This window comes from Brienomyrus brachyistius, chromosome 3, assembly GCF_023856365.1.
Source record: "Brienomyrus brachyistius isolate T26 chromosome 3, BBRACH_0.4, whole genome shotgun sequence".
NCBI classification, from domain to species: Eukaryota; Metazoa; Chordata; class Actinopteri; order Osteoglossiformes; family Mormyridae; genus Brienomyrus; species Brienomyrus brachyistius.
The window spans coordinates 13,183,148-13,196,692 of NC_064535.1; the positions used below are offsets into that span (position 1 = coordinate 13,183,148).

A 13,545-nucleotide genomic window follows, 5' to 3' on the forward strand; every position below is an offset into this window, starting at 1 on the left:
CATCCTCCGGTGTTCAAAGCAGCAACAGAAGCCAAGGACTGGTTCAGCATCAACATCATTTCCTGCTATGAACTACAGGGAAACACTGACCACCAGCATCCCTTCAGAAATGACATCACACCAATATCACCCGCTCCACAGACTACTAACTAGCATCACTAAATTATTAAGATGAAAGAACTCGTTACACCCATCCCATTTTCTGTGGCCCCTCAGCAGAGATTGAGAGTGAGCCTGTAAGCCTATCTTGGGAACTCAGGGTAGGGGATGCCACACCATCACAGGCTATGAACTCACAGAAACAATTACCAAGCCTAACTGAGAGACACCAAACACTAGGGCTGCACGATATCACATCACAATATAATCGCGATATGTCTGCACCCCGAAGGTTAGTAATCTGCATACCTTCAGCGTATCCTTATGTTTATTCAATTCGGGGAAGAGGAGATATTCTGATTAAACAGGGTAAAAAGATGTTAGTGGTCTGGCGGTAGTCTTTGCAGTTTAAAGTACGAAATGTTTATTAAACATGAGGATACGCCAAATTTATACAGATTACTAACTTTTGGGGTCACAATATGCCTCTCATTTTAGCAGCACTACTAATCTGCTTATGAAATTATGAGCGTAAACGTCTGTATTGTACCAAAAAGCTGGCATCCGGACACATTTTTATGGCCCTTTTTTATAATCAACTTATTTGACACATTCTGTAGGTAGACAACAAGATCTGTTTGGGTATATAGTTTATTTTGAGTAAATTTCATCTCCTTTTTTGTTTTACACATATTAAGCACAGATATTTCAAATAATCATGATGTGATACTGTGCAGCCCTACCAAAAACCACGTTTTTAAACTGCTAAGGAAAGTAGAGGACACTTAGAAAATATTAAATCAGGCAAAATTTGAGCCCCTGAACCTGATGGTGTAACGCTTCAGCACAAAACACTAAGCGAATGCCCCACCCAGTGATCAATAACAGAACAATGGCATTAAATCACAATATACCTCCACATTGTTAAACCAGATTTAATCAAGACATCAGTATACAGTGGGTATTGTAAGCATTACCCCCTGTCAAAAAAATCAGGTTTCGTTGCTTTACAGCCTGAAATGAAAACACAAAAGATCTGAATTTGTCCAGCTTTCTTTACTCAATGCAGTAACACTTTATTTGAGAGGGCACAAATAATGCAGTATAATTCTATTACATATGTATTAATTAACCACAAACCAGGTCTTACTTACATGATTTCATGTATGTTCATCATTAATGAATAATTTTTTTACCTCAAGCAATTGCTATATTCGGGGGAAACAAGTACTGAATGCATCAATGTTTTTTTCAGCAAATATATTTCCAATGAGGCTATTCCCATGAAATTTTCACCAGACATTGGTGTGGAAAAAATATATACATCGACCTCTCTAGTTAAGCCACTTACAATAAAAAGAAATTTTTTTTCTTTTATTCCAGCAACCCAGCAAAGCGCTCCTGTCACATTCTGGCACCAAAATCATAACTCCCAATTCCCTATAAGGACTTCTAAGTCCTGATTGGTCACAAAACACCAACAAACCGAGCTCAAACGTATAACAAACACAATGCTCCTGCTCTATTGGTTCACCTTGGTAGCAGGGTACATCGACCTATTTTGCTCAATTTTCCAAAACACGTCTCAACTGCTAGGCTCCTACTTGAGATATGAATATAGATATTGATTCACTGTAAATACATAGCTAACATATTGTGGCGCTGGATGGACCGAGGCATCGCAGGAGCAGATAGACAAGGAGACCTGTTTGCCGAGGAAAACATGCTCTTTATTATCAGTACTTAAAAGGACTACAACAGTTACCTAATGAGCACTGAACTAAATACACAGATGGAAAACACAAGGCTCTCAGATGCTGAACTATAACATGCATCCACGGTGGGAGATTTACACACGTTGAATACACGCGGGGATCAGATCGGGTACACACAAGACATGGACAAACACATGTGCGAGAATAGAAAAATGTAACCATTAATATTAAGAACAACAAGAACTACAAGGGCTACTTACAATTGCACACAGGGCATGCTGGGATATGCGCCCCTCCTGGTGCCACAATATGATTAACGTGATAACTACTTATACATTTGTACTGCCGCATAACATATTGCGTATGGCCTACTGTGAATACTTTATAATTACAACTCTTTGTGCACCATTTGGGGCAGCTTCGAGTCCCTTCCTGCAGGTGGTTTCTCCCCCCTTCACTGCTGCCCGTCTCTCCAAGGTCTTCAGGGTCTGCAGAACTAACCACGTGCAGGCTACCGTGACACAAGGACACACAGTGTTCAAAACAATCCCTTCTTGCATAAGGCCTAAGACATAACAGACCCAATATGCCTCCCCTCCCCTCAAAGTTATGTGTAATAAAGTGGAACGACAGAGGAAAAAAGTATTGAGCACACTAAAGAAAAAGCAGTACACCAAGGCAAGGGAAGGCAAGAAACCAGCTGAAATCCGTAACTAGCTAGAGAGTAATTTTACCTCATATCTGTGCGAATTTATATCTGAGCCAAGACCTTCGCAACCCGATTGTTGTAGAACATATCAATGGAACTGGTTACAGATGTATTTCAAAACTTCTGAATCTTCCAGTAAGCACAATTAGGGCCATTACCCGCAAGTGGAAGGAACATCATTCCACCATCAAGCAGCCAGGCACAGGAGATCCTCACAAGATGCATGACCAGGGAGTCAGAAGAGCAACCCAAGGGCCAAGGACCACTAAAGAAAGAGCTCCAGAAAGACTTGGAGATAGCAGGTACACTTGTTACATAGAAAACATGCTCTCCATGAGCATGGCTTCTGTGTGCACTCACGCTGCAAGACTCCATTACTGAAGAAAAGGCATGCTGAAGCTCATTTAAAGCTTGCTACACAACGTTTGTACCAGCCTACACAGTACTGGGAGAATGTTGTCTGGTCAGACAAGACCAAAATTGAACTTTTTGGCTGTCATACTGCACACCACGTTTGGAGGAGAAATGGCAATGTGCATCACCCAAAATAATATGATACCAGCAGTGATGTTTGGGGGTGGATGCACCATGGTATGAGGCTGTTTGTCATCTCATGGTACTGGAGTTCATATAATCGAAGGAACAATGAATGGGGCCATGTGCCGAGAGATTCATGAAATTAATCTGCTGCCATCCACCACGATGATGAGGATGAGATGTGGATGGACCGTCCAGCAGGACAACGATCCCAAACATACAGCTAAGGAAACTCTCAGTTGGTTTCAGAGAAAGAAAATCAAGCTGTTAGAATTGCCAAGTCAATCACCGGTGTCATTCCACTTTCTTACACATAACTTTATTTATGGATTTTTATGCTGAGTTAATACCAAAGTCTGGTGAAAATTTCCTCATTGAAAATATATTTAGTGAAAAAAATGTTGACACATTCAACACTTATTTCCCCCACTGTATCTGTTAATTCTGTAAACGCCTTTGTGAAATACTGAAGGGAAAAGTAATGAATAACATGTCAAACATTGATCTCGTGTTTATTCTTCATTAATGAATCACGACGCATCTTTTATCTCAAGTAGCCACTATACAGTATTTGTTCATGATTTGCACTTCAGAAGTAACTGGGTTCCTAAGTGACAAGAGAAAGAAAAAATCTGCATCAGTCCTGAAAAAATAATGAAAATGAAAAACAGAGATTGATAAAGGATCAGCCAACCCCTCTTTGTGGAGCCCCTTTTGCTTTAATTATACCATTGAGTCTTTGCAGATACTTCTCTACCAACTTAGCACACCTAGACGGAGCAGAATATGCCCAATCATCCTCACAGAACTGGTCAAGCTCAGATTGTGCCCCCTGGTGGGGTGCCATCTTTGAGTCATTCCGCAGATTTTCGATTGGGTCCGGGTTCTGACTAGGCCACGCAAAGACATTCACCTTTTTCTCCTTCTGACTCTGTATGGTAAATTTGGTAGTGTGCTTCAGGTCATCGTCATCTTCAAAGGTGAAACATCAACTTTCTGGCAGAGGGCAGCTCTGTAGCTCTGGTGAGCTGTATTGGATTTCTACCAGATGTACTGTTTGGCATTAAGGCCAAAAAGTTCAGTTTTGGTCTCGTCTGACCATAGTGCCTCTTTCCATTTGGCCTCAGAATCTTCAAGGTCTTGAGGTCTTCAACGAGACTTAACGTGGCCTTTCTTGAGGAGCGGCTTTCTTTGCAACACTCCCATACAAGCCAAATTTGTGGAGCACCTGTAGTATGGTCACCACATGCGCATAATGACCATTCTTTGCCATAAAGTCCTGTAACATCTTCAGAGTTGCCATTGGCCTCTTGGCAGCCTCTCTGACCAGTTTCCCCCTCACTCTTCCATCTAATTCGGAGGGACAGCAGGATCCAGACAGATCACTTATCAATTTCAGATATGTTTTCTTTTACAGGACTGGTGTTAATATTCAAGCGAATGATAAACTAGCAGTTTAACTGAGTAAATAAAGCAAGACAAATTCAGTTGTTTTGTGTTTTCATTTCAGGCTGTAAAGTGAATAAATGTGATTGTTTTTGACACAAGATGATTCTTCTCTATACCCACTGCAAATTAGTCAGCATAATGCCACAGCCCAGTGCATAAGGTCAAAGTCTGGTTTGGCTGTGTCTTCAACTAAATGAGATAACAGCCGAGTCATACTCACGATTATACAAGTACATTACAGTGGTAATGTTTTGCTAACAACATCATACACATTACATCACTTAACAAAACAAGTGTGTAATTATTTGGATGCTACCCCACAGAAGAATGTAACACAGGGGACAGAGGGCCACCACCTTGAGCTGCCTGCACTGTCCCCCGTCACATGGCTCCCTGGCACACGGCCTGCGTACAGCCCCCCTAGTCTGCCAGCAAGGTGAGCAGGATGTAGTAGAGAGCTATAAATCACAGGAGCTGGGACAGGGATGGGAGGAAGGAAAAGGCGCTGTGTTTGGGACAGGAGCTAACACTGGCTTAATGAAGCTGAAGGGGAACAACAGAAGTAGTGAGGGAACTGTTAAGTTGTGGGTGTGTCAGCTGGGACAGGGGCTTCAGGGTGTTTACAGGAGGTGAAAGCAAGGGAGACCCAACCCGATACAATGACCCAGAGTAAGGAACAGTGAAGTGAATGAGCACCGCAGTGACGACAGATCCGGCACCACTGACCCACGAGGGATTAACAGACGGCTCGACGTGCAGCATGTAACCCGTAATAACTTAGAGTCAACCCAAATGACCAACATACATCAAAAAGAGGAGCAAAAGCTTTATTGAGTTTGACCAATGGAAGCCATATAACAAGCACCAAAATGTGTGCAGCATGGATGACACCCACATGGTAGAGGAAGCTTTATTCTGTCATCCAGAGTCCCAAAGTCCAGCCTTATGTGCCTCACCCTCTACCTAGTGGCTGCGTATCTGGTTAATAATTGCTACCAGCCCGATAACATCACATTTCTACATACATCATGGTAGATATTGGGAACGTGAACGGAGGGCACTGCACACTAATAAGATGATGGGCACCATAAGCTCCTGTCAGGAACGAAAGGCAGAGGGAAGGAGGAGCAGGATGAGGGGAATAAAGAGGATGACATAAACAAAATAGACCCATCCACCAGGACAATGCCACAGAAGCACAAAAGATCCAGAAAGAGCCAAGCAGAGAAAGCAGCAGCAAAAATGTATGGAGAAGCATAATTCAGTCTTTGTCAAATCTGCAAATCCTGCATTAAAAGTATATTAAAATCATCAGATAATGGCAACAGGTTCTGCTTCAATAACACCATGAAATTGAATACCACACCTCAGAAGTCACAGTCTACATTTTTTAATGGTCTACAAATCAAGATGACAAAAAAAAATCTCAGGAAAACAAAGTGGTACCATTTTCAGCAAATGGCAAAATATGAACCGGAAGGAGACTGAACACACTGTGGAGGATGACAGATGAAAAGCTGTAAAAAGACAACTAGGACCTTGCACTTCTCGAACAGGCAGAGTGTGACATGATCACTGAAAACAAACCGGAAACGGCATATGGGCCGTCCACAGGAGCTCACCTGATCAAGCATGGTGCAATGACAGGGCTCTGAGCATCAAGCCCCCTGTTTCTGGAAGCGTAGGGTCTGAAATGACCCCCCAAGCGTTTCCTAAACAGGTTAGTGGGCCTCTACAGTCTAAAATGCAACGATCACATTAAGTCACAGCCTCTGGCAGTCAATCACTTCAGTCGTCGGGATTAAATTCAGCAGGAACGCCATGATTTTTAACCAACGTTGACATCCACCAAAGTGTGGTCATCAGGTAAACACAGTAATGCTGATTGCGATGGTTGTTTGTAGTCTGCCCAGACTCTTGAAACACCGCGTTTGCACAGGGCTCAGGCGTACAGCGATCCAGATCATTGCACGCTGGCAAGAAAGACGCCATTTTACGCTGCCCCAGATGACACTCTGGGATGCTGGGATCCTACAGGGTGTTCTTGGCAATGGCGTTCAGAGCTCGCACTTTAGCAACGTCGGCCACCTTCAGACCGTACTCTGGAGCAGAGAGCGAGGCGCCCATGGACACGTGGGGGTTCCTACGGGGGGGGGGGGGGGGGGGGGGGGGGAGCTGATGAACCCACAGGATCTACCACAAAGCACAGCACACACAAAAAGCATCACACACACAAAAACAACCGCAATCAAGCCAGGTCAGCCACAGCTGAACGGATCACCTGAACTTCATGTTTGAATCCCTGTTGCATCGTGCAGAGCAGTGGAACTCCTGGGCCCCAGAACCTTCCAGAATCCTCTGCAGATTCCGCTCACTGACACCACCTCCTAGCACAAGCACACAGAGGATTAGCAGATCCATCTACACATTATGTCTAAGGTATGTCCAGATCTAGAAAACAAGCAGTTTCTGCAAATGGCTGTGTATCAAAGGAAACGACCAGCTGTTTCATTCTTAACATGGCATCTGTGTTGTGTTGGAGTAACGTGCATAGAATGCATAGGCTGTACTCACCGGGCATGATGGCTATTCTGCCCTTAGCCTGTCAATGCAAGAACAATGAACGCTAGTTAAACATCTGTCCATCTGGCTTATGTCCATCTGGCAGAGTGGTGGCCGTCCTCACAACAAATGCGAAGAGACCCAGACTGGGATTACAACGAGTGTAGGTGCGATCAATGATTAACTATGTTTTGATTATTTCATTAACACCGTGTTCAAGTTAACCTCAGAAGTTGAATGACAGGACATACTGTCAAAGCTGCATTTCCTGCTCCAGTTTCTCAACCCAGTCCCTCCCAGCCAATCAAGAACACCAAATACCTGGTACAGGTATGTTAGGCACCAGGAGCACAAATAATATCTCTCTAATATCTAGAGATCCCTGAAGACTGGGTTGAGAAACACTGCTCTACTGGATACACACGCTCGCGCATGCTAACCAAAGTCACAAGCTAACCGCTTCTTGCGATTTTCCACTGGCATACAGTAACCAGACCGTACCTGACCCATACCGCCAAAAGAGACAAGTTTCAGAACAGTTTTTAAAATTTTTTAGTTTTAAATTTTCAAGTTCAGAGTTTTCAGGAATGTATCACGATGTACAATATTACTAATAATGAATAATGTATACAATATCCCCTTTTTTTCCTTCAGATAAGCCATGCATAATGACAGAGATCACCGCGACCTCCGAGCATTTCAATTGGATGGTGGCGACACAGCCAGCTGGTTTCAGTGATGCTTTTGGCCCTGCTAGCACAGGTACAAGTCATAATTTACAATGAAAAAGTGCCATTAGGGGGGCAGGTCACAAATCTCCTCCCCCCCCCCCCCCCCCAAGCAGACCACGCCCCCATCACCTGCTCCACCATCCGCTTGATAAGGGGAAGCCCCTCAAGAGCAGAGATGTCACACCCGCTTGTCAGCACTCGCTCGAAGCCCAGCGAGATGAGGGTCTCCAGGGCCACCACAGGGTCACGGACCATGTCAAAAGCTGGAGGGCACAGTTTGGACAGATCTGAGATCAGTTTCTCTCTGTCCAGGGGTACATTTTTTTCTAGATGAGAATATTCTGACAATATTGACGTATGCACAAGTGGCTCATGGGAGTGTTAGTTCCACAAAAACATTCTGAGGGCAGAAGGAAAAATGACTGGGTCACAGATTGGATCCAAGCAACTAGAAGAGGCAAAACCAAGCAATCAGATGTGCTCCAGCTGCTTGGATGCACCTCCTCTAAATTCTGATTGGTTCAGATAACCAATTTTTCCTTCTGCCCTCAGAACATTTTTGTGCACGTAAAACTACTACGACTACAAAAGTGAACCCACACTGTGGCAATTATCTGCAGTAAGAAGGTAAAGAACTGGTATTTACCCCTGTGGAAAGTGACCGGTAGCGGGCGACAGACCGCTGGAAAAAGGAACAGCTGGGTTAATCACTCCAACACACCATAAGATGGTACTTCACTGAAAAATAAAGACTCCTAGACTGGATGAGGAACGTGAAACAGCAAAGCTCAATTCCTCAGGTCAGTGATGTTTACATTTACAAACACCTTCAGAGAAACGGTACAAGCTTCACACAAAAGAGTAACTGCGGCTACTTGCCCGCTCATGATGCAGTACCCAGGTGACCCCTGATGCCAGCCTGACGCCAGCCTGACCCCTGTGACTTACACAGCAGCTCCACACACAGCTCTGTATCAATGCGTCCGTCCTCTGTCAGTGCACCGAGCACCAAGCCATCTGCCCCTTGGCTCTTCATCAGTTCAATGTCCACCTTCATCACCTCCACCTCTCGGTCTGAGTACAGGAAGTCGCCCCCACGGGGCCGGATCATAGAGTAGACAGGGATGTGAACAAACTGCTTCACCACTCGCAAAAGGCCTGGAATTTGGATATCAGGGCAGAACCAATAAACACACATTAGCTCTCTAAAGTGAGGAAGAGAGTGACATATCAGCTTATCCAACACAAACATATATATTCATCGTGAACATATTATAGATACTACATAATGTACATTATGCTAAGATATACATCTACACTTGTGTGTTACTTTTAATACTAACTAAATGTAAATGCTAATTGCATGTCCATTTGCAAGCACACTCCGGTGAACAGCTCACCGATGCTGGGGGTGATTCCTCCCTCCAGCAGACTGGAACAAAGTTCAAGACGACCTGCACCTGCAGACAGGACATTCACAGATAAATCACTGCTGTCCTCACCGAACATTGTGGACATTCACCATCCATTCACAGCTGTCCTCTTTGGACAGTGTGGAGATTCACCGTCCAATCAAAGCTATCCTCACTGGATAGGGAAGACCAGCATATTCCACTCACCATGGGTGTTTCTTAACAACAAGAACACAAAGATCGTACTTGTGGTCATGACAAGAGCGGTCTTGCTAACTTTCCTCCCAAGAATGAACTGGGGGCACAATGAAAAATGGGATTGTTCTTGTTTGGTGAGGATGGAAACAATGCATCCATGGTATTTGGTGTGAGGCAAAAATTACATCTGGGAATTATTTACTGTCCTCCGTACTTTTGCTCTTACTATTAGAACTGCTCTTTGGCACTGGAAAATGACGTAAAATGGGTTCACGAGAAGACAAGTATGGTCAAGTACACATATTGAGAAACACCCCGTTCCAAATGGCAGAACAATGAAATATGGCTGTTCAGTTTCTTAATATTACAGTAAAAAGACAAATAATTTTAACATATTGCACAAATCCTTCTCTTGAAAAAATGACCTGTTAATCGCCACTCTGACCACCAAATAACTGAGTTGAGCTTGGGACCTAAGAAGCTAAAGCTTTATCTGTGCACTTTATTCTCATCCATGCTCATTGTACAAACACACAGTGCTGCAGGGAAAGGGGGAGAAACACGGGTTTAATAGATCAACGATGAGCTTGAGAAACTGTCAGCTTAAGTCCGAAAAATTGTCGAGGGTTAGTCCCCCTGAATGGCGCCAGTGAAATGTTTAGTTTTATAAATGGTCAAAAGCTATAGGTGACTTTGGATAAAACATTAATGAAACAACTATAAAAGTGTGTATGTTGTAGATGCCGCTTTAAATTATGTGTAGAACACAAAAGTGCCTTTGGCTTAAAAACAAGAATCCAAGGGCATTAGCAGTGTCGAAATGCTCTAAGTAGTTCTGCCTGCAAGTACGAGAAATGACCATACCTCCCCTCTCTGCGTTAATGGCAGATTCAACCGAATCCACACACACTTCCATCAGAAACCCGTCCGACATCCTGGACGAGAAAGAGCAGAGCATGCATGAGAAAAGACGCCTTAAGGACGCACATGTGCCAAGCTAACCGGACCATTCCGGCTATTCCCCGTTAGACAACGCTTGGTATGGACATGCACGCAGATCCCACTCAGACTTGACAACCTCACCAAGAAACACTGCGCTGTTAATCACGACAGCTTTAGATTACTTCAGTACTTTTAAAATGCCAAGAAATATAGAAAGTGCCTTAATGGATTACCTGGGAACTTTCTTGTCTTATATTTAATAACCTTTAACCTCACTGACATGATCTCGAGCCAACTGCTACCGCAGTTCGCCGTTTGCTGAGGAAACTTCAACTTCTCTTATTAGTTCCGGGTTTTCTTGCGCCCGATAGCAGCTACACACAAAACATGCATGCAATCATACTATTCTGATTTGTACTGTGCAAGAATCAGTTCATGTCGTTTTTGGAAACTTTTATCCTCAACACAAATTAGATTTAAAAGTGCATAAATTTTATTGATGACAATTTGTCATCGACTGGTACTGTGTGGAGCAGTGAATATCAGTCTAAGTATTCCGGCGTTTATAGCAGGGTTTTGCCCACTGCGACGAGGTGAATGTGATGTTTATAATGGAGATCTCCACTCAGCTTCCCTTTCGACCTGCACGCCGGACAGCTGGGCATGATGAGTCTCACCCACCTGCAGCTCACAGACAATCGTCCAGACGCGCTCTGGCGCCACGAAACTGAGGGGTGAAGGGCCGTGCTTGTCTTGTTCAGTGTTTTTAAACTCGGTTTAATTTCTCATTTTCTCACACAGCACAACAACGTCATTTGAGTGTTAAAATGTATAGCACAATACTAAAGTGAAAATGTAACAGTCGGCGATTGCTAGTGACGTAGCAGTCGGAAGTGAGGCGGCTGTGGTGCCCGATGCGTGCCGGCTGCACGATAGGTTCCGCGCATGCGCGCGCACTCGGAAAGCCGCCATGTTGCTGGCCGTTCGGTCCCAGGTCGAAAAGGTCTGTCCGTTGCTAGTACTTTAAAAGGTGTCTCGGTATTTGGCAGAGAATTAATTATAACTCAATTAGCTGATGATACTACTATTTTTTACAGGATGAGAAGCAAATTCCTAGAGCGATACATTCATTTTCCAAAGCTTCTGGAGTATCTTTGAATTTGACTAAATGCGAACTTACCGCTATCAAAGACTGTTCTGAATCTTATTGTTGTAACATCCCAGTTAAGGCAGGTATTGATTATTTAGGAGATACTATGACTAAAGAAAAATATAGAAGTTCCTTAAACTTTAATCCTGTCATTCAAAAAACAAAAAAAAAATCTGAATCAGTGGCTATTGAGGGACCTGTCATTAAAGGGTAGAGTCCTAGTTTCAAAAGCAGAAGGGATCTCACGTTTAATCTATCTTTGATGGTATTCCATCAGTGGTATGTGCATAATAATAATAATAACAATAATAATAATAATTGATACTTTACTGATCCCCGTGGGGAAATTGGCTTTATGCCTCCCTCAACTGGCTCTTTGCAGAGTAAGCTGTCCGCGAAGGGCTGCCACCCACGGGGGCATATATATATATATAGAAGTATTTATATATATATACTTCCATATACATATATTTCCATATATATATTAAAAAAAAACAGCAGCCACAATTAAATAACACACTTCCATCCCTTACTCCAATACACTTTCCTGTTGGTAAAATTTGTTTCTCCTCCTATCCATCTAAAACTAATAAATCTGTTTGATCTTTATTTCAAAAAGATGTGGTCACAATGCCACATGTAATATCAAACTGGAACAGATTAGTAGATAAAATTGAATGGAAAAAGTGTGGTGTATTCCTGGTCGTAATTTTAATAAAGTGAAAGAAGTGTCATTTAAGCTTATCCATAAAATTTACCCAGTTTAATTTTTTTTCTAGATTAAAAAAAAAAAGATATGAAAAATTATATATGTTGTATTTTGCAACGATTGTCCAATAATGTGTAGTTTCACATTCATAAAAGTAAATGTCTTCATAGGAAACCCTCTTTTACTTCTTTTCAGTTAGAATTGAAGCATTATATAAATTCCATTAGACCCTCTGAACTGAAAAACCGTAAGAATATGTGATTTATTCAAAATATTTGTGTAGATTTGTATATAGCACCCCCTAGCATGTTCACCATATTACTGTACAATATTTATTATTGTATATTTTATTTATCATTGTTCTGTATTGTAAAACCTCTCCTGGAGCTGACACCTTATCGTGGTGGAGGGGTTTGCGTGTTCCAGTGATCTCAGGAGCTATGTTGTCTGGGGCTTTATGCCCCTGGTAGGGTCACCCAAGGCAAGCAGGTCCTGGGTGAGGAACCAGACGAAGTGCGGCTCAGAAGACCCCTTATGAAGAAAAAGACTTTGGATTCACGGTTTCCCTTGCCCGGACGCGGGTCACCGGGGCCCCCCCCTTGGAGCCAGGCCTGGGGGTGGGGCTCGATGGCGAGCGCCTGGTGGCCAGGCCTACACCCATGGGGCCTGGTCGGGCACAGCCTGAACAAGGCACGTGGGTCCCCCCTCCAATGGGCTCACCACCCATGGGAGGGGTCGTAGGGGTCGGGTGCGATGTGATCTGGGCGGCGGCCAAAGGCAGGGACCTTGGCGGTCCGATCCTCGGCTACAGAAGCTAGCTCTAGGGACATGGAATGTCACCTCTCTGATGGGGATAAAGCACTTTTGACGAGAACAAGTATCATACGAGTAATACGAGTCAATATCTGTGCTCGGATTGAATAAAAATTCTCATTGGGTAGCTGACTGTGTCTGCGTTCTGTGATAGACCAGTCGCAGCGCCCCTCCCCTACACACATACAGATTTATTGTGTTGCTGTGTCCCGCTCTGCTCACTCACACACAGAACACCGAGAAGAGAACAGCACGCTCTCTCTCTGTCTCTCCCTCAGTCACTCAGGTTCGCGAGTTTTTTCCGTTAACGTTTAGGGTTTCTTAAGCTTCAGGTTTGTTTTTTACTTTGGTTTGTAGTACTTACTTATTAACCAGTAGAGTTTTGGTAAACGTGGGGTTTGTTCAGATGTGGTGCTTGGTAGAATGCGACTCGCGTCTCTGCCTGTCGGAGATTTTTTTTCTTTTTTAAACCATCAGCTGGCTCTAACCAGTTTTTTTTACTTCACGCACTGAGTGTCT

At 43.5% G+C, this 13,545-nt stretch overlaps 1 protein-coding gene across 2 annotated transcripts; it reads right to left on the reverse strand.

The window, feature by feature from the left end:
* Window positions 1-5,322: 5,322 nt before the first annotated feature.
* Window positions 5,323-11,269, reverse strand: cutc (cutC copper transporter homolog (E. coli)). Of its 2 annotated transcripts, none has more exons than XM_049007062.1 (9): window positions 11,036-11,269; window positions 10,277-10,347; window positions 9,203-9,262; window positions 8,751-8,960; window positions 8,449-8,484; window positions 7,932-8,065; window positions 7,084-7,111; window positions 6,791-6,896; window positions 5,323-6,652 (listed from the first exon to the last, which is right to left on the reverse strand). In XM_049007062.1, the coding sequence occupies exons 2-9, from the start codon at window positions 10,344-10,346 to the stop codon at window positions 6,541-6,543; spliced, it is 756 nt and encodes a 251-aa protein (XP_048863019.1). In that variant the 5' UTR covers window position 10,347; window positions 11,036-11,269; the 3' UTR covers window positions 5,323-6,540. The 2 variants fall into 2 exon arrangements, with proteins under 2 accessions (XP_048863019.1, XP_048863018.1); XM_049007061.1 differs by lacking the exon at window positions 11,036-11,269 and adding an exon at window positions 10,588-10,966.
* Between the last annotated feature and the right edge of the window lie 2,276 nt (window positions 11,270-13,545).